A 20,447-nucleotide genomic window follows, 5' to 3' on the forward strand; every position below is an offset into this window, starting at 1 on the left:
CCACCAGCTCGCTGTCTATTTATATCCGTTTGCAAATGGGTCCTCCCTACCCGGAAGCTGAACTGTTTCTCTTTGCAGTCCGTCAGTATCTGCTGAGCGACAATCAGCCGGGGATTGGATGCGGGGGAAGGCGTGATCACACAGCCGGCCCCCTGGCAAAATATCAATGAACGGACTTAACCTCCCAGCTCCCAAACGCTGCCATCTGGAGCAACAGAGTCTCTCGAACCCTCCCTTTTATTTAAATCCATTCTTCCAAACAACAAAAAAAGTTGCAGAAATTGAAAAGTATGTTTGGGTTCGTTGGGAATTAACATGTCAATTGGTTAAATAAAGATCACCCCCCCCCCCCCCCCGTCGCAATTTCAAACTATGTAACTTGTAACCATTTTTTAAACATTGCTCCCGTTTATTATCCATCCCTAATTGCCCCTGAACCGAGTGGCTTGCTTGACCATTTCAGAGGGGCAGTAGAGTCTGGAGTCACGCTGAGGCCAGACCGGGTAAGGGCGGAAGATTTCCCTCCCTGAAATAGACATCAGTGAAATGGACAAGCTAGTGACATTGGGGGGGGGGGGGGGGGGGATGATCTTCCTTACTTGTTGTAAGCGGCCAGCTGGACGGTGCTATGCGGGAAGAGCCGCATGCAGGCGATCCAATTCCCCTTCCACAGAGCTCGCACCCCCTCCGCCTGGGCCAGCATCCAGAAGGTGCTGAGGAATCCCCTCTTGCTGTGGAAGGTCCCCACTTGGCTCAGCACCTTGACCACGTCCAGCGGGCAAGTGAAGGAGCGGCTGAGGAGCCCGGCCACCGCCCCGCAGCCCAGGCTCTGGCAGGAGGTGATCCTGGAGTCCCGCTTACCCAGCACCATCCTCCCCTCCCGGAGCGGCAACGCCCGCCAGCCAGCCCCGGAGGCCGGTTGCTTGATGGGTGCAGGAAGCCGCCGCTGATGATGGGGAATTGGGGGCTGGACTCGGTGACGTACAAAGCTCGGCCCGTTTGCACTTTACGTATTTCAGCTGTTGGTGGGGAGAGGAGAGGAGGAGGCAGAAATGCTAATCCCTTCTACTGCTATTTGAAACGGCGACTCTAAGCAAGTTTGCTCATTCCTGCCTGCACAGCGAAATGTATCAACTGGACCTTACAGGTAACCGCAAGGAAAGTCCCTGTGTTGGTTTCTGGGACATTGTAGAAATTGTTCAGACAGACAATCTCCTGTTCCACTGGTGCAATAACTATTCCATAAAGAAAACGGGAATAAGTCTTACAACACCAGGTTAAAGTCCACCAGGTTTGTTTCGAATCGCTAGCTTTCAGAGCACTGCCCCTTCCACAGGTGAATGAAGAGGTAGGTTCCAGAAACATATATATAGACAAATTCAAAGATGCAGGACAATGCTTAGAATGCAAGCATTTTTGCAGGTAATTAAGTCTTTACAGATCCAGAGATAGGGGTAACCCCAGGTAAAAGAGGTGTGAATTGTCTCAAGCCAGGACAGTTGACAGGATTTCACAAGCCCAGGCCAGATGGTGGGGGATGAATGTAATGCGACATGAATCCAAGGTCCCGGTTGAGGCCGTACTCGTGTGCGGAACTTGGCTATAAGTTTCTGCTCGGCGATTCTGCGTTGTCGCGCTTCCTGAAGGCCGCCTTGGAGAACGATTACCCGGAGATCAGAGGCTGAATGTCCTTGACTGCTGAAGCGTTCCCCGACTGGAAGGGAACATTCCTGCCTAGCAATTGTCGCGCGATGCCCGTTCAACCGTTGTCGCAGCGTCTGCATGATCCTGCCAATGTACCACGCTTCGGGACATCCTTTCCTGCAGCATATCAGACTCAGTCCAATGCCGGCATCTCCACATCATGGCTACCATCAACACCGCAAAATCACCCCAGTCCAACGCCTGCACCTCCACATCATAAAGAAAATGGACTTTGATGTAAATTACCCCCTCTCGCCCCCCTCTGTTAGATCTTCACCAGCAAAAGCGAACTGCCACACGATACAGCTCATTGGATGCAAATGCTGGTCTTGTCATCAACTTGTCATAGAATCCCTCAAAGAACTATTGCTTCACAGCGCCAAGGTCCCAGGTTTGATTCCCCGCTGGGTACACTGTCTGTGCGGAGTCTGCACATTCTCCCCGTGTCTGCGTGGGTTTCCTCCGGGTGCTCCGGTCTCCTCCCACAAGTCCCGAAAGACGTGCTGTTAGGTAATTTGGGCATTCTGAATTCTTCCTCTGTATACCCGAACAAGGTGGAGTGTGGCGACTAGGGGCTTTTCACACTAACTTCATTGCAGTGCTAATGTAAGCCTACTTGTGACAATAAAGATTATTATTATAAGAATCCCTACAGTGCAGGAGGAGGCCATTCGGTCCATTGAGTCTGTACCGACCCTCTGAAAGAGCACCCTGCCTAGGCCCACTCCTCCGCCCCATCCCCATAAACCCACCTAACCAGCGCATCTTTGGACTGTGGGAGGAAACCGGAGCACCCAAAGGAAACCCATGCAGACACGGGGAGAACATGCAAACCCACCCAAGGCTGGAATTGAACACGGGTCCCTGGCTCTGTGTCATCATGGAATTTACAGTGCAGACGTAGGCCGTTCGACCCATCGAGTCTGCACCGGCTCTTGGAAAGAGCATCCTACCCAAGGTCAACACCTCCACCCTATCCCCATAACCCAGCAACCCCACCCAACACTAAGGGCAATTTTGGACACTAAGGGCAATTTATCATGGCCAATCCACCTAACCTGCACATCTTTGGACTGTGGGAGGAAACCGGAGCACCCGGAGGAAACCCACGCACACACTGGGAGGATGTGCAGACTCTGCACAGACAGTGACCCAAGCCGGAATCGAACCTGGGACCCTGGAGCTGTGAAGCAATCTCCAGTCCAGTCATCTCCAGTCCAGGTTTGCCAACCCTCCAGGATTGGCCTGGAGTCTCCAGGAATTGAAGATTAATCTCTAAGACACTGCTGTGTGTAACCCTGGAGAAATATCATAAGGACAAAAAATGCTCTTTGTGACATTTTCTTTGAATGTTTCTCATTACCAGATACAAATATATTGAAAACGGTTGTTTGACTGATTGGGTAGTAAGTTTTTTAGGTCGTAAGTTTTTTGGGGGCGCTAAGTAGAATGCCGCCGCGGAATCGTGCTGGGCCCGCAATCCAGAGGTCGATGATTCAAAACCATTCTCTGCTTGCTATCGAATAGTACACCTAGATTTACCTTGTAATAAATGTAGGAAGGCCATCTGTCACAAAGATGGATCTGTTGGCCAACTAATGGCTGGAATGGGGGCACGAATCATGTGATATATATTTAATCACAGTTGGCAATCCTATCTCCAGAAGATGTGAATTAAGATTCCTGACCTTGATTACAGTGGTTAACTGTAATGGCTCTGTAATGTCACGCACGTCTCTGAGTCAGAACCTTCTGCGTACAAACCCCTCTCCACATATTTAAGCACAATATCGAGGCCTGAAGCTTCGGGATTGTACGTACTATCGATGTGGCAGTAAACCAAGTCTGCCCTCTCTGGATTAATGTAAAGAACCAATGCCATTGGTTTCAAAGAAAGGTTGGTCAATTCTACCCCGTCGATAGTTACGGTGGCACAGTGGTTAGCACTGTTGTTTCATAGCGCCAGGGTCCCGGGTTCGATTCCTGGCTTGGGTCACTGTCTCTGCAAAGTCTGCATGTTCTCCCCGTGCCTGCATGAGTTTCCTCTGGGTGCTCCGGTTTCCTCCCACAAAGCCCCGAAAGCCCTGCTGGTTGAGTGAATTGAACATTCTGAATTCTCCCCCGGTGTATCCAGGGGATCGGAGGCCCACGGGTGCATGCCCTTTGGGCAGAGGGTTACCCTGGCAATGCTGGTGCCACCTGGGCACCCTGACACTGCCAGTCTGCCACCATGGCAGTGCCACCTGAGTGCCAGTGTGGCACTGCCAGCTGGCAGGGGCACTGAGGTTGGCACTAGCAAGGCGTCAAACTGCATTTTTTGCACAGGGGCGATCGGGCTGGGGTGCCCTGCACGAGTGTTGAGGGGGAGATCCCACATCTGATGCACCAATCCAATGTATTCAGTGACACCCAGCTGGCTCTATCACCATCCAGTACATTGCTGACTCTAATTACCCCCCAGCCCAGAGACCTCTGCACCAACAGCCAGTGCATTGCTGACTCTAATTCCCCTCCCAGCCCAGGGACCTCTGAATCAACAGCCAGTTCATTGCTGACTCTAATTATCCTCCCAGTCCAGAGACACTGCACTAACAAACAGTACATTGCTGACTCTAGTCCCCCTTGCAGTCTGCTCCAAAAGCCACATGTTGCCCAAAATAGAGACCAGAGGTATAGATTATAGCAATAGCTCCACTAAAATTGCCATTACCTCTGGTGGAGGAGACCTGCTGGAGGCAAACATGTTTCAAACTGATATGATCTTGATAAAAGACAGGCACCTCCTGCAAAGCTGGGTCAAGACTATGCAATCTGATGAAAAGGAGCTAACATTCACAACGCAGGCATCTGGTAGAAGGAGATTGTAGCCACCATTTGGGTGGATCTCCAATATTTCTGTAGGGTTTCAAACTGAAAAGTCAAAACCATAGAACTACCACGGCAACCGATCCACAGCAGATGCTATCTCTCTGGCTCTACAATCAACTCTCGAACACCTCGACAACAAGGACATCTACGTCAGATTGCTGTTTATAGACTACAGCTCCGCCTTCAACACCATTATCCCAACAAAACTAATAACCAAACTCTGCAACCTTGGACTTGACCCCTCCCTGTGCAGCTGGATCCTTGACTTCCTCACCAACAGACCGCAATCTGTCAGGATCGGCAACAACACCTCCTCCACAATAGTCCTCAACACCGGAGCCCCGCAAGGATGTGTGCTCAATCCTCTATACTGTACTCCCTATACACACACGACTGTGTGGCGAGATTCAACTCCAGTTCAATCTATAAGTATGATGATCCGACTCTGGTGAGTCGTATCTCAAACAACGACGAATCAGCCAACAGAAAGGAGATAGATCACTTGGTTACACGGTGTACCGAAAACAAATTCTCTCTAAATACTGGAAAGACCAAGGAACTGATCATCGACTTCAGGAAGCATAGCACGACACACACTCCCGTCTACATCAATGGCTCCGAAGTAGAGATGGTCGATAACTTTAAGTTCCTGGGGATCACCATCACCAACAGTCTGTCCTGATTCACTCATATTGATGCAACAGGCAAGAAAGCCCAAAAACGTCTCTACTTCCTACGGAAGCGAAAGAAATTCGGCATGTCTGCATCAACTCTCACAAACTGCTACAGATGTGCGATACAGAGCATCCTATCCAGCTGCATCACAGCCTGGTATGGCAACCGCCCGGCCAAAGATCGCAAGAAACTGCAGAGTATGGTGAGCTCAGCCCAACGTATCACTCAAGCTTGCCATCCTCCCATTGATTCTGTGTACAACTCCCGCTGCCTCAGGAAGGCAGACAGCATTATCAGAGACCCCTCCCACCCAGGCTTTGCCCTCTTCCAGACCCTTCCATCAGGCAGAAGGTACAGAAGTCTGAAGACCTGCAAATCCAGACATAGGAACAGCTTCTTCCCCACAGCTACTACACTCCTCAACGACTCTCCCTCTGACTGATCTGTTCCCTGTAAGAACACTATTCACAACGCTCTATGAAGCTCTTGTTTGGCCTTGTTCCACACTGTAACCAATCACTATTTGTTGATGCACCATTGTCAATGTTCTCTGTCGAAAGTCTTTTGTCTACTATGTACGCACTGTGTACGTTCCGTTGGCCGCACAAAAATACTTTTCACTGTACTTCGGTAGATGTGACAATAAATATCAATCAATCAATCATTCAGTCCATCTTTCCCATGCCAGCCTGAAGAGACCCTGGTGCCCTCTCTAATCCTGCACCCGATCCATAGCTCTGCACTTACAGCACTTAAGGTGCAGTTTAGGGTCTCTGCCTCCACCACCAACTTGGGCAGTGAATTCCTGAATCTCACTACCCCCTGCCTAAAAAATGTTCTCCCACATGTCCCCTCTACACCTTCTGCCACTTATCTCTATGTCCCCTGGTTCTAGAATTCTCCACCAAAGTAAACAATTTCATCCTGTCCACTCTCTATTCTCCTCATAATTTTGCACACCTCAATTAAGTTGAATTTTCATTTCATTTTCATTTCATTTAATTTTCCTTTCATTTCAAGTCACCCCTCAGCCTTCTTTGTCCCCAGGAAAATAACCCCAGCTTATCCAATCTCTCCTCTTAGCTACACTTTTCTAACCCTGGCAACATTCTTGTCAACCTCCCCTGCACTCGCTCCAGAGCAAGAACGTCCTTCCTGTAACGTGGTGACCAGAACTGCACACAATACTCCAGTTTTGGCCTCAGCAGTGTTTTATACAATTCCAACATAATATTCTTACTTTTATATTCTATTTCTCTGCTAATGAAGAACAGCATTCCATATGCTTTCTTCACAACCTTGTCTACTTGAACTGCTGTCTTTAGGGACCTATGTACTTGTACGCCAAGAACTCTCACTTCATCTACCCCTCTTTTTTTTTTTAGTTTAGAGTACCCACTTCATTTTTTCCAATTAAGGGGCAATTTATTGTGGCCAATCCACCGAGCCTGCGCATCTTTGTGTTGTGGGGGCGAAACCCACGCAAACACGGGGAGAATGTGCAAACTCCACACGGACAGTGACCCAGAGCCGAGATCGAACCTGGGACCTCAGCGCCGTGAGACAGCAGAGCTAACCCACTACGCCACCATGCTGCCCTCATCTACCCCTCTATATTCCCATTTATTGTGTACTCCCTATAACTTTTTGACATCCCTAAATACATGACCTCATACTTCTCTCTATTAATCTCCACCTGCTTCTTTATCGCCCACTCCACCAACCCATCAATATCATCTTGAAAACTATAGCTATCCTCTACTGTCCACAACTCGCCCAATCTTTGGTCATCTGCAAATGGAGGCATGGATATCCTCCAGATGCTCCGGTTTCCTCCCACAGGTCCCGAAAGACGTGCTGTTAGGTGAATTGGACATTCTGAATTCTCCCTCAGTGTACCCGAACAGGTGCCGGAGTGTGGTGACTGAGAGATTTTCACAGTAACTTCATTGCAGTGTTAATGTAAGCCAACTTGTGACAATAATAAAGATTATTATTATTATAAATTTCCCAATCGTGCCCCCCATGTTCACCTGGGTGTGAAGGCACTGACCGTCCTCCTGTTGCTCTTTTTAACGAGTGGAATACTATCCCACCAGCGTCAACAATAAAGATGCTCTTTCGGCACCGGAGTAATGTTGCCAAATTAAGTAGACATGGCAATTATTAATGATAATATTGCTTTTCAGAGTCGCCAGGTATCAAATGATACCATCACAAGGCTTTACCAGATATCAATCAAAGGACCACACAACCAGTTAGTCAGTTCAAGTTCAAAGATAGTTTATTTACACACAAGGATTACTTCGACATGCAACACAAAACACTACAAGTTAAACTACACCTAAACAACTACAATAACCTATACTTAACTTCAGGGCAACAGGCTCTTTGCAGATGGACAAGGCCTTTGTCCGGATCTTGCGTGGCTGGGTGGAAGAAGTGGCTCTGTTTCTGCTGGGCTCATCCGTCTGGTAGCGATTGTTGGTCTTGAACTTGTCTGTCTGGTCGTGATGCTGCACTTGGGTTGGCATAGGCCGGATCCAAGAGAGACCGAGCACATGGCTGTGTCTCTTCTTATCCCTCTGGGATTTCCCGCTCTTTGGGGCGGTCCTTAGCTTTGGACCCAATAATTCGACAGGGGCGGGTGCCTTGATGGCTGGGCGCGTCCTGAGCGGTCATTGACCTTGGTGCAAAGGAAGTGGCGCCGGTTAGTCTGTATCGGTTACCTGAGTACAGTCCTTTTGTTCTGGGGAAATGGGCCATTAGAATGCAAACGAGCTGGGGGTTTCGATCGCGTCTAGCTATCTGGTTTGCAAATACACACACAAGCTCGGAGTGTGTCTGAGTCCTGGGTTGGCCATAATTCCCATGGTCCTTTGCAGGTGGCCATCTGAGATGGCTACACTCCCTAACTGAGAGATTCAGAACTGTGACTGTAGTTTGTTTGTAATCAGTTGTTCCCTGTACGGCAGCACTCGGAGCAGCCTTCTCCTGCACTCTAGTCAAGCAGGACTTTGACCATCAGCTCTTATTCGTTTGCCATCCAGGCTTCCTCAGTAGGTTGACTATTAGACACTGGAGGTAGTTGGTGTTCCAGGCAAAGGCTGCAGCTTTTCCAGCAAAGATTCCGCCCACCTGGAGTTAGAACATCTTCCCTGATTAATGTCTTTAGAGGACATAGCAGCGTACACTTCCAGACACTCACACATCCTCGGCAAATTAACGGGGGCGGGGGGGGGGGGGGGGGGGGGGGGGGTGGTCGTGAGTATGAGGAGCATGTTACCAGCATGGCCAGAGAGCCTGATCTATACACCAGCTCACACCCAGCCAGTGTTTCCGGAGAGGGATCTGAACTCGGAACATTCTAACTCCGAGGTAAACGTACTCCCAACGGAGGCACCACTGGCACCACTGGTTTGCAGAAAATAAAAGTTTGCGCTGCCATGTGGACGGCGAAGGAAAAACTAAAGACTTGCATTTATCTCAAGCCTCCCTTCACCTCAGGGTGCCCCAAAGCACTTTACAGTCAATGAGGTACTGGTGAAGGATAGTCACTGTTGTAATAAAGGAAATTTGGCAGCCAGTTTGTGCACAGCAAGATCCAGCAAACAGCAACACGATAATTCTGTTTGTGATTTTGTTTGAGGTTAAATATTGAACAGAGCCCCTTTGCTTTTCTTTGAAACAATGCCATTGATCTATAATGTCCACCTGAAATGGCAGACAGAACCTCAGTTTCGCATTTCATCTGTAATTCAGCTCCTCTGACAGTGCAGCAGTCCCTCAGGCAGGACTAATAGGATGTGGGCCTGTGCCCATATGATGTGTGATCATAATGCCTTCTCGATGGAGACCTCAAATAGAAGGCAGACCACCTCCGAGTGCTGCTGGTGAACTGTACCAGGGCAATATCAGTCAGCTAGAGAACGATGGAAGACAAGGAGGGTCGCGAAAGGTGACAATCACCTAAAAACTAAAGCTGAAATTCTGCCGGGTACTAATGTCTTTCTGAAACAGTGTGGAAAATGGAATTTTAAAGATTTCACATTTTGTTTCAGATTGGGAAGCTGGTTCAGCTCAGTGGGCTAGACAGCTGGTTCATGATACAGAGCAAGGCCAGCAGCACGGGTTCAATTCCCGTACCGGCTGACGTTATTCATGAAGTCCCCCCCCCCCCCACCCCCTCAACCTCTCAATCTTGCCCCTTGCTGAGGTGTGGTGATCCTCAGGGTAAATCAGCACCGGTATATCGTCAGTGCACCGAGGCGGTTCCTGTACGGCCTTTCCTGCTCCACTCTGCACTCCATTGCCCTCGTCTGCTGCATGGATGTGTCCTGATGTTCCATCTCACCATCCGGGAATGCCCCAGGTTCGGTCCCATTTTTTAGATGCACCTCGGTAGGCCACCTCTGGAAGAAGTGGGGCCCTTCACTGCAGAGTCCTCCACTGTTCCATTGAGGATCTGGGTGAAGAGTGTTGCATGGAACAGTCCTGTGCAGCTGCTTTTAAAGCCAATTCATGGGCTCCCAGGCCACGTGTTTCTTTGTCCGTTCCTGTTTCATGGAATGTGAGCCACCTCAGTCTGAGTATGTGTCCCATCTGAGAGTCCAGGTCTACAATCATAGAATCCCTACAGAGCAGAAAGAGGTCATTTGGCCCACTGAGTCTGCACCGACCCTCTGAATGACCCCACCTCATTCCGCGCCACCACCCCAATTTAACATGGTCAGTCTACCTAACCTGCACATCTTTGCACTGTGGGCGGGAACGGTACCCGGAGGAAACCCACACAGACATGGGGAGAATGTGCAGACTCCGCACAGACAGTCACCCCGAGCCGGGAATCGACCCCGAGTCCCTGGCACTGTGGGGCAGCAGTGCTAACCACGGTGCCACCGTGCCGCCTGACAGGGCAGTTCCTCAATGTTTGGCTACATTTTAGCCCCATTCTGTTATGGGTGTCCAGTTGGGAGAGAGGTTGGATAAATTGAAGGATTGTCTCATGGGCTTGACTAAAACAGCAATCTGTGGGTCCCACAGGAGTCAGCGACAGGGGGCAGTGAGGTGGGGGAATGGTCTGGCTGTCTGTCTCTGTACCTCAGTCTTATCTGTATTTGGGTGGCTCTCGAGAGGGAACATATTCTGTTCACCAGTACGGAGAGTCTTCCAAGCCCAAACCGTACTGAAAGTGTTGGGTAGAATAATAATTTGAATAATAATAATTGTTTTTTATTCATTTATGGGATGCAGGCTTCGTTGGCTAGGCCAGCATTTATTACCCATCCCTAATTACCCTTGAATAGGTGGTGGTGAGCTGCCTTCTTGAACCGCTGCAGTCCCTGTGGTGTAGGTACACCCACTGTGCTGTTCTGGAGAGATTTCCAGGGTTTTGACCCAGTGAGAGTGAAGGAACAGTGATATTTTTCCAACTTAGGATGGTATGTGGCTTGGAGGGGAACTTGCAGGTGGTGGTCTTTCCATGTGTCCGCTGCCCTTGTCCTTCCAAATGGTTGTGGAAGGGAGGCGGTTAGCTCAGTTTGCTGGATGGCTGGTCTGTGCTGCGGAGTGACGGCAGCTGCACGGGTTCAATTCCCGTTATTCATGAAGGCCCCTGTCGGAGGGAAGAAATGCTCAGAGTCTGTTTGCGACCCGTGGTGTTGGTAAAACTTTTGCTTATTTGAAAAATGGTTGTGTGCACAACAGGAGAACTAGGAGCTGCTGCTGCCTTCAGCTCACATCTGTCTGTTCTGAAACTTACAGGGATTTCATGCACATATATTTCAAGTTTGTTCACAGTTACAGGTAAGCATTGATGTCATCGATCAATTTCATACAATACAATCTGATCAGGAGGTATCGGTAGAGATGTTTTCTGAGCCCCTTAATGGGAAACCAATTTACTCATACAATGGGTTTTTGCAAGTTACCAGATGTTCAGAATGTTCCCCTTAACCTGAAATAATGCCGTTAGTCCTTGCTGAGGCGTTAATGGGTTTGTATTCCCTGCTCTGGGTAGAACAATGAAACTCCTGCAGACAAGGGGAGTGATGTGGATTCTCCATTATAATAATAATAATCGCTTATTGTCACAACTAGGCTTCAATGAGGCTACTGTGAAACGCCCCTAGTCGCCACATTCCGGCGCCTGTTCGGGGGGTCCGGTTTGGGAATTGAACCCGCGCTGCTGGCATTGTTCTGCATTACAAGCCAGCTGTTTAGACCACTGTGCTAAACCAGCCCCAGAGAATGTCCTGTAAGACAGTGTTCTTCAAACCTTTTTTCCAGGGAACCATTTTTACCAACTGGCTAACCTTCCGGACCCAACCCGGCCGACCTTCGCGACCCACGCTGGCCGACCTGCGCGACCCACGCTGGCCGACCTGCGCGACCCACCATTTTCTCTTACCTTGTTTGCTGCTGATAACAATGGAGAAAATGGTTTTGGGTCCCTTTGGCCCTCATACACGCTCCTCCAATGGAACCTGTAGGATGAAGGTGAAGCCTTCCGGTGTCGGAAATTATGGAGTCTCCACCTGTCCAAAGTTCGGCATTCTTTCCTGTAAAATTTTATCAAATAAAACCCCCCCGAACTTGTAAAAAAAATAAAAAATAAAATGAATAAAATAAATGAGGAAAAAAAAAGAATAAAATAAATGAATAAAACGCCCCCCCCCGAACTTGTAAAAAAAAGAAATTAATAAAATTAATTTTAAAAACCCGAACTTGTAAAACAAAAAGCTGCGACCGTTTAAAAAAAATAGCGGCTGCTCTGCGCAAGTGCGCCGATAATCGTGTGCGCATGCGCAATGCGGCCGAATTTCTTTCACATGTTAATGGCCGCTTGCAGCCAGCGTTATTAAAAGCTGGCTGCTGAGCGGGGATTTGCGCGATCGAGAGCGCCGTGAAGCACGGCTCCGCGACCCTCCCGACACCCGCTCTCGACCCACCCGTGGGTCGTGCCCCCGAGTTTGAAGAACACTGCTGTAAGATGATTAAATTATCCTGACTGCAGGTTTTTCTGAAGGTTTCTGGCTGATCCAACAATTTAACCCTTTGCCTACCGGTTTTCCACTCCCTCTGTGCTACTTTTAACCTTGAACATCTTTTTATTAATATATATATTATTTTCTCGCTCACAGCTCTGCCTTCTCAACCTTGCCCCTTGTCCGAAGTGTGGTGACCCTCAGGTTAAATCACCATCAGTGACCTCTGGGACTATGGCGATATTTACTTTAGTGGCCGTGGGTTCGGAAGATGGTGTGTAAGGAACCTTGGTGAGGGCAGCAGGGTGGCGCAGTGGTTAGCACTGCTGCCTCACGCGCCGATGTCCCAGGTTTGATCTCGGCTCTGGGTCACTGCCTGTGTGGGGTTTGCGTGGGTTTAGCCCCCACAACCCAAAGATAGGTGGATTGGCCACGCTAAAATTGTCCCTTAATTTGAATAAATGAATTGGGTCCTCTTTTTTTAAAAAAAAGGAACCTTGGATACTGTCACTGTGTCGGTGGTGGAGGGAGTGAATAGAAACATAGAAAATAGGAGCAGGAGGAAGCCATTCGGCCCTTCAAGCCTGCTCTGCCATTCAATATGATCATGGCTGACCATAGAATCCCTACAGTGCAGAAGGAGGCCATTCAGCCAATTGAGTCTGTACTGACCCTCTAAAAGAGCACCCTACCAAGGCCTCACACGCATCCACGTTATACTGCACCTGCCATGTATTTGCCACTCACTCAATTTATCTAAATCACTTTGAAGCTTAACATGCTCACATTATCACCACGTTTGGTATCATCAACAAACTTGGATAAATTAAATTTGATTCCTTCATCCAAATCATTGATGGACATTGCGAATAGCTGGGGCCCAAGCACTGATCCCTCTGAGACCTGACTAGTCACCACTTGCCACTCCAAAAAAGACCCATTTATTCCTACTCTCTGTTTCCTATCTGCTAACCAGTTCTCAGTCCATGCCAATCTATTAACCCCCAATCCCGTGTGCTTTAATTTCATACACTAACCTCTTATGTAGGGCTTTATCAAAAGCTTTCTGAAAATCCAAGTACACCACATCCATTGGTTCTCCCTCATCTATTCTGCTCGTTGCATCCTCAAAAAACTCCAGTAAGTTTGTGAAAAAGATTTCCCTTTCATAAATCCATGTTGAATTTGGCTCATCCCACAGATACTTTCCAGGTATCCTGTTATTACATCCTTCATTATAGACTCGAGCATTTTCCCTACTACAGATGTGAGGCTAATCGGTCTGTAATTCCGTATGTTCTCCCTCTCTCCTTTTTTAAATAGTGGGGTCACATTTTCCACCCTCCAATCTGCCGGGACCGTTCCAGAATCTACAGAATTTTTGAAGGTGACAACCAATACATCCATTGTACTCAGGGATGTAGATTATCAGGCTCTGGGGATTTCTCAACTTACAAGCCCATTAATTTCTCCAGCACTATTTCTTTAATAGTTCTAATTTCCTTCAATTCCTCCTTCTCACCAGACCCTTGGTTCTCACAATTTCTGGGAAATGTTTTGTGTCTTCCTCCGTGAAGACAGAATGTGAAGACGAAAGTGTTTGTTTAATTACTCTGCCATTTACTCGTTTGCTCCCGATTTGGACTGTAAGGGACCCGCATTTGTCTTCACCTGTCTCTTTCTCTTTACATACTTATAGAAGTTTTTACAGTCTGCTTTTATGTTACTTGTAGGTTTACTCTCGTACTCTATTTTCCCCTCTTAATCAATCTCTTGGTCCTTTTCAGAATTCTAAACTGCTCCCCAATCCTCAGGCTTGCTACATTTTCTAGCAACGTTATATGATCCTCTTTGGATCTAATACGATCCTTAATTTATTTTGATAGCCATGGTTCGGCCGCTTTTCTTGTTGTGTTTTTGCACTGTTGTAAAGCATACATTCTTTCCTTAAATATTCAACATTGTTTATCAATCGCCATGACTTTTCGTGAAGTTCCCCAATCTATCTTAGCCAACTCATGCCTTGCACCTTCGTACTTGATTTTTTTTAGATTTAGGACCCTAGTTTCAGGTCGCACTACTTCACTTTCCATCCTAATGAAGAATTCTACCATGTTATGGTCACTGTTCCCTAAAGGACCTTGCACAACAAGATTATTAATTAATCCTTTCACATACCTGGGAACCCCACCACCTGGAGGTTCTGCTCCAACTCACTCGCCACCCTGACTTGGAAACAAATCGCCGTTCCTTCACTGCCGCTGGGTCAAAATCCTGGAACTCCCTCCCTAACAACACTGTGGGTGCGTCTACACCTCAGACTGCAGCGGTTCAAGAATGCAGCTCACCACCACCTTTTGAAGGGAAACTAGGGATGGGCAATAAATGCTGGCCTAACCAGCGATGCCCACATCACGTAAATTATTATTGTTTAAGTTGCGCAATACCAAACCTAGCGTAGCCTGTTTGCTAGTTAGTTCTTCAACATACTGGTCTTAAAAAAAACATCTTTTGCATACCCCAGGAATTCGTCCGCCACCGTGTTATTACTAATTTGGTTTGCCCAATCCATATGTAGCTTAAAGTCAACCCATAACTACTGCAGCACCCTTGTTACTTGCATCTCTAATTTCCTGTATAATGCCATCCCCTACCTTACAGCGACTGTATGAAGGCCTATAGACCACTCCCACTCATGTTTTCCACCCCTTGTTGCTTCTTAGCTCTGCTCTGACTGATTCTATATCTAGAATTTCTGAGCCAATATCCTCTCCAAATATTGCACTGATTACATCCTTAACCAACAATGCCACCCCACTCCTTTTCCTTTTTGCCATCCTTCCTAAATATTAAGTAAGCTTAGATATTCAGTTCACAGCCTTGTCACCCCACATGTCTCCATAATCGTATTGTACTCATTTACATCTATTTGCGCTGTTAATTTGTCTACCTTATTGCAAATACTTCGGCATTCTGATACAGTGCCTTTTGACTTGTCTTTTTAACATTTTTACACATCTTTGTTGTACTATATCCTATTTGCTGCTGGCCCTTGATTCCTCTGCCTTCCACTTTTTGCTTTCTACTTCTCTGTCTTTCATTTCTATCTTTGTTTCTTTCTCGTGTGTCTCCCTGCTCAGTTTCCGAACCTCCTGCCTCTCTGGTTTAAACCTTCCACAACAATATTGGCAAATAACCTCCAAGGATATTAGTCCCGGTCTTGCTGGGGTGCAACCCATCCAGTTTGTAGAGGTATCCTCTTCTCCAGAACGGTATCAATGTCTCAGGAGTCTAAATCCCTTCCTCCTACACCACTTCTCCAGCCATGCACTCATCTGGTCTATTCTCCTATTCCTGATCTCAACCTTTTTTGCCCGGAATCCATTTTTAGCAACCGCCCATCCTTCGCGGCCCACGCCGGCCGACCTTCGCGATCCACGGCAGCCAACCTTCGTGACCCATGCCGGCCAATCTTCGAGGCTCAGGCCAGCCAACCTTCGCGACCCACACCTGTCGAACTTCACCATCCACCACCTTTGCTTACCTTTAATGTGACAGGTGAGCCTGCATGGGCCTTAATCTCACTTGTTTTGTTGTTCAATGTTACATTTCGGCGAAGGACTTCAGTTGATGATTTAAGATCTCACTGCAACCATTGAAAAAAAATAGAGGTTTGTCCTCGAACTCTCCATGCTTAGTCTTCAAATGCCTTTGAAGTATTGAGGGTTTTAATCTGTCATTTGCCAGTACTTCCCTTCTTATAATGCACACAATCTTTGCACCCTGATTTGCGATGGCACAATTAAAAAACCCATTCCTCAATAAATCATCTTTTGTGAATGCCACGAAGAATCCAGCACAAGTTTTAAGGATACAAAGTGTGGTAGTATGCATTAGGGGTCATGTGGGACTGTGAAGCCGTGATGTCATTGGCTGACAGATCCCGGGTCCTGGTTGGACGTTGACCTCTAGCTCCGCCCTGAAGGCGGAGTATAAGTACCAGGAGTCCTCCCCCGCAGGCAGTCTACTACTGAACTGCGGGGGAACAGTCACGCTTAATAAAACCTCATCGACTTCACTCTATTCGTCTCTCGGAGTCTTTGTGCGCTGCACAAAGTAATAACATTTATTTACAATAACATATATATATATATATATAACAGCAGCAGCAACTTCCCTTGCTGCACACTCCTTCCTCCTGGTTCCAAACTGGCCAGCTTCATTTATACTTGGAGTTTACTAATGGTTTCTCCGCCCCCCCCCCCCCCCCTCATTGGGGAAGCTCATACTCCCACAGGATTGTGGGATTGTCATTAGTCCCCAGCCAATGGTAAGCAGGCAGGTTATAACATCCCCCCCCCCCGCAAAGTCCAAGGAATCCACCGAAGACCCTGGCGAAGGAGGGCGTCAGACTCGTTTTGCCGCAGGCCGGACACCATTTGCACAAGGCACTGGATCAGGCGGCGTGTAACGAGACAGAGACCGGCGCTTCCGTGATGAACGGCGCAACGGTTGTACATCCACGGCCCGTGGACCCGAGGATTCCCCCTCTGATGCGTCCTGTGTCTCCATCTCGGAGTCAGAGTCTGCTGCCTCTGTCATGTCAGCGTCTCTATCTCTATTCGGTTCTGTAATGACCTGCGCAGGCTTTAAGTGAGGCACCAGAGGAAGATTGTGAGGACTACCTTCCCTTGTCTCTGGTCTCTGCGGCTGTAGAAATTAGCTCCGGGGGCGGGGAATCTTTGGAGGGGATAGTCTTCTGGACCGAACGTGGTCTACATGTTTGCGCTGGAGACGACCCTGGGCTTGCACCTGGTAAGATATAGGGCCTGTTTGGTGAAAGATTACTCCAGGAACCCACTGGGCACCACCAGCAAAATTCCTAACGAACATTGGGTCACCGGGCGCAAACTGCCGAATCGGCCGATGCAGAGAAAATCCCCGTCCCTGCCGTTCTTGTGTGCGGCGTACTTTTGTGCCAATGTCCGGGAAAACCATACTAAGGCGGGTGCGAAGTCTCCGGCCCATTAGGAGTTCTGTGGGAGCTACCCCAGTCACCGCATGGGGGTTGGTCCTATACGTAAACAAAAACCGAGCCAGTCTCGTGTCCATTGATCCGGAAGACTGCTTCTTTAGGCCTCTTTTGAATGTCTGCACTGCGCGCTCTGCCAACCCATTTGAAGCCGGGTGGTAAGGAGCAGTGCGGATATGGCGTATGCCGTTCATCTTCATGAACCTTGCAAACTCCTCACTCGTGAATGGAGTGCCGTTATCCGTGACCAGCACCTCGGGGAGGCCATGCGTACTAAAGGACAAATGCATCTTTTCAATTGTTGCGCAGGACGTTGTCCCCTGCATCTTATGCACCTCTAGCCATTTAGACTGGGCGTCGATTAATAGAAGGAACATGTTCCGGGTGCGGCGATGACCAGCTGAGTCGCACGTTTCGGCAGCTCCCGGTGGAACGGACTTTTGGGCTCTTGATAGGAGCCCCAACGGCAATTTTAACGGCAAAAAACACTGTGCGGTAATCCAGAAGGGAATCCCCCCTGGACACGGATGGAAAACAGAGAGGAAAGTGGCCGGATTGCGGTGGATCCTCTAGAGCAGCGGCCAGGAAGGCAGGCACAAAGCAAGATGGCGTCGGAAGGAGGCAGTTTAATATAGGGCCCTGACCAACAAGAGTTCCTGCGGCGTTGCGTGGAAGAACTCAAAAAGGAGATGAAGAAGGAGCTGTTGGCCCCGATATTACAAGCGATTGAGGGGCTAAAGGAGGAGCAAAAGACCCAGGAACAGGAGCTTCGGGTCGTGAAGGCAAAGCCTGCTGAGAATGAGGACGACATACAAGGCCTGGTGGTGAAAACGGAGATGCACGAGGCACAACACAAAAGGTGTGTGGAAAGGCTGGAGGTGCTGGAGAATAATGCGAGGAGGAAGAATTTAAGGATTCTTGGTCTTCCCGAAGGTGTAGAAGGGGCGGACGTCGGGCATATGTGAGCACGATGCTGCACTCGTTAATGGGATCGGAGGCCCTGACGGGTCCGCTGGAGGTGGAGGGAGCCTATCGAGTTATGGCGCGAAGACCGAGGGCTGGAGAAATTCCTCGAGCCATAGTGGTGAGATTTCTCTGATATAAGGACAGAGAGATGGTCCTCAGATGGGCAAAGAAAACTCGGAGCAGTAGGTGGGAGAACGCGGTGATCCGCGTATATCAAGATTGGAGTGCGGAGGTGGCGAGAAGGAGGCCAAGCTTTGATCGGGCCAAGGCGGTGCTGCACAAACGGAAGATTAAATTTGGAATGCTGCAACCGGCAAGACTGTGGGTCACACATCAAGGGAAACACCACTACTTCGAAACGGCAGATGGGGCGTGGACATTTATTGTCAAGGAGAAACTGGAGTGAGCGGGCCAGAAAAAGAACGTTTGGGACAAAGTGGGGGGGTGAATTTGTGGGATGAAGGGGGGGAAAAGAGGGAAGAGATGACTTCCCAAGTTGTTAATCCTGCGACCCTGTAACTTTTCTCTCTTCCCCATGTCGTGGGGGAGGGGGGGAGGGAGGATAAGGAGCTGAGGGCGCCGGCCATTGGGGGTGGGGCCAAAAGGGAAGCGCGGGCTTTGTTCCCGCGCTATGGTAATCACGGCGGGAACAGGGAAGCAGGAAGGAGGGGGCCTCGCACAGTGTGAGCCGAGGTCACGGGGGGAAGCCGAGGTCGGCCAGAGTTTGCTGACTTCTGGGAGCAACATGGGGGGGTGCAATTACGCTAGTTTGGGATCTAGCGGGGGGGGGGGGGGTTAACTGGGTTGCTGCTGCTGGGGAGAAGGGGGAGCTGGTACGGGGGGGTGTGGTCGGGTCGGGGGGGCGCCGCTTGGGGGAGATACGGCTACGTGGGAACCGGGTGAGGAGCTGGATTGAAAAAGGAGATGGCTAGTCGTCAAGGGGGGGGGGGGTAAAGAGCCCCCCAACCCGGTTGATCACGTGGAATGTGAGAGGGCTGAACGGGCCGATAAAGAGGGCATGGGTACTCGCACACCTAAAGAAACTTAAGGCAGATGTGGTTATGCTTCAGGAGACGCATCTGAAGCTGATAGACCAGGTTAGACTTCGCAAAGGATGGGTGGGGCAGGTGTTTCATTCGGGGCTCGACGCAAAAAACAGGGGGGTGTCCATACTAGTGGGGAAGCGGGTAATGTTTGAGGCAAAGACTATAGTGGCGGATAGTGGGGGCAGATACGTGATGGTGAGTGGCAAACTGCAAGGGGAGGCGGTGGTATTAGTGAACGTGTATGCCCCGAACTGGGATGATGCCAACTTTATGAAGCGTGTGTTAGGACGAATCCCGGACCTAGAAGTGGGGAAGTTGGTAATGGGTGGAGATTTTAATACGGTGCTGGACCCAGGGCTGGACAGATTGAGGTCCAGGACCGGAAGGAGGCCGGCTGCAGCTAGGGTGCTTAAGGACTTTATGGAGCAGATGGGAGGAGTAGACCCCTGGAGATCTAGTAGACCTAGGAGTAAGGAGTTTTCGTTTTTCTCCTATGTCCACAAAGTTTATTCACAAATAGAATTTTTTTGTTTTGGGAAGGGCACTGATCCCAAAGGTGACGGGGACGGAGTACACGGCTATAGCCATTTCGGATCATGCTCCACATTGGGTGGACCTGGAGATAGGGGAAGAAAAACAACAGCGTCCACCCTGGAGAATGGACATGGGATTATTGGCAGATGAGGGGGTGTGTTTAAGGGTGAGGGGGTGTATTGAAAGGTACTTGGAACTTAATGATAATGGGGAGGTACAGGTGGGAGTGGTCTGGGAGGCACTGAAGGCAGTGGTTAGAGGGGAGCTGATATCTATTAGGGCACATAAAGGAAAGCAGGAGGGTAGGGAAAGGGAGCGGTTGTTGAAAGAACTTCTGAGGGTGGACAGACAATATGCGGAGGCACCGGAGGAGGGACTGTACAGGGAAAGGCAAAGGCTACATGTAGAATTTGACTTGTTGACTACGGGTAATGCAGAGGCACAATGGAGGAAGGCACAGGGTGTACAGTACGAATACGGGGAGAAGGCGAGCAGGTTGCTGGCCCACCAACTGAGGAAAAGGGGAGCAGCGAGGGAGATAGGGGGGGGTGAGAGATGAGGAGGGAGAGATGGAGCGGGGAGCGGAGAGAGTGAATGGAGTGTTCAAGGCATTTTACGAAAGATTATATGAAGCTC

The 20,447-nt window shown here is 49.1% G+C and overlaps 2 protein-coding genes across 3 annotated transcripts in view; one reads left to right on the plus strand and one right to left on the minus strand.

Moving 5' to 3' along the window:
- The window catches only part of slc25a43 (solute carrier family 25 member 43), a 55,149-nt gene extending 54,190 nt beyond the window's left edge, over nucleotides 1–959 (minus strand). For both annotated transcript variants that reach the window (XM_072505857.1, XM_072505856.1), the window contains exon 1: nucleotides 600–959. In XM_072505857.1, coding sequence (XP_072361958.1) covers nucleotides 600–871 — 272 coding nt within the window. In that variant the 5' untranslated portion in view covers nucleotides 872–959. The remainder of the gene's footprint in view (nucleotides 1–599) is intronic.
- Nucleotides 960–1,025: 66 nt separating this feature from the next.
- Nucleotides 1,026–20,447, plus strand: part of LOC140421268 (A-kinase anchor protein 17B-like) — an 80,721-nt gene continuing 61,299 nt past the window's right edge. The window contains exon 1 of the mRNA XM_072505853.1: nucleotides 1,026–1,147. Within this exon, the coding sequence (XP_072361954.1) occupies nucleotides 1,126–1,147 (22 nt within the window). The 5' untranslated portion in view covers nucleotides 1,026–1,125. The remainder of the gene's footprint in view (nucleotides 1,148–20,447) is intronic.

This window comes from Scyliorhinus torazame, chromosome 5, assembly GCF_047496885.1.
Source record: "Scyliorhinus torazame isolate Kashiwa2021f chromosome 5, sScyTor2.1, whole genome shotgun sequence".
Classification (NCBI taxonomy): domain Eukaryota; kingdom Metazoa; phylum Chordata; class Chondrichthyes; order Carcharhiniformes; family Scyliorhinidae; genus Scyliorhinus; species Scyliorhinus torazame.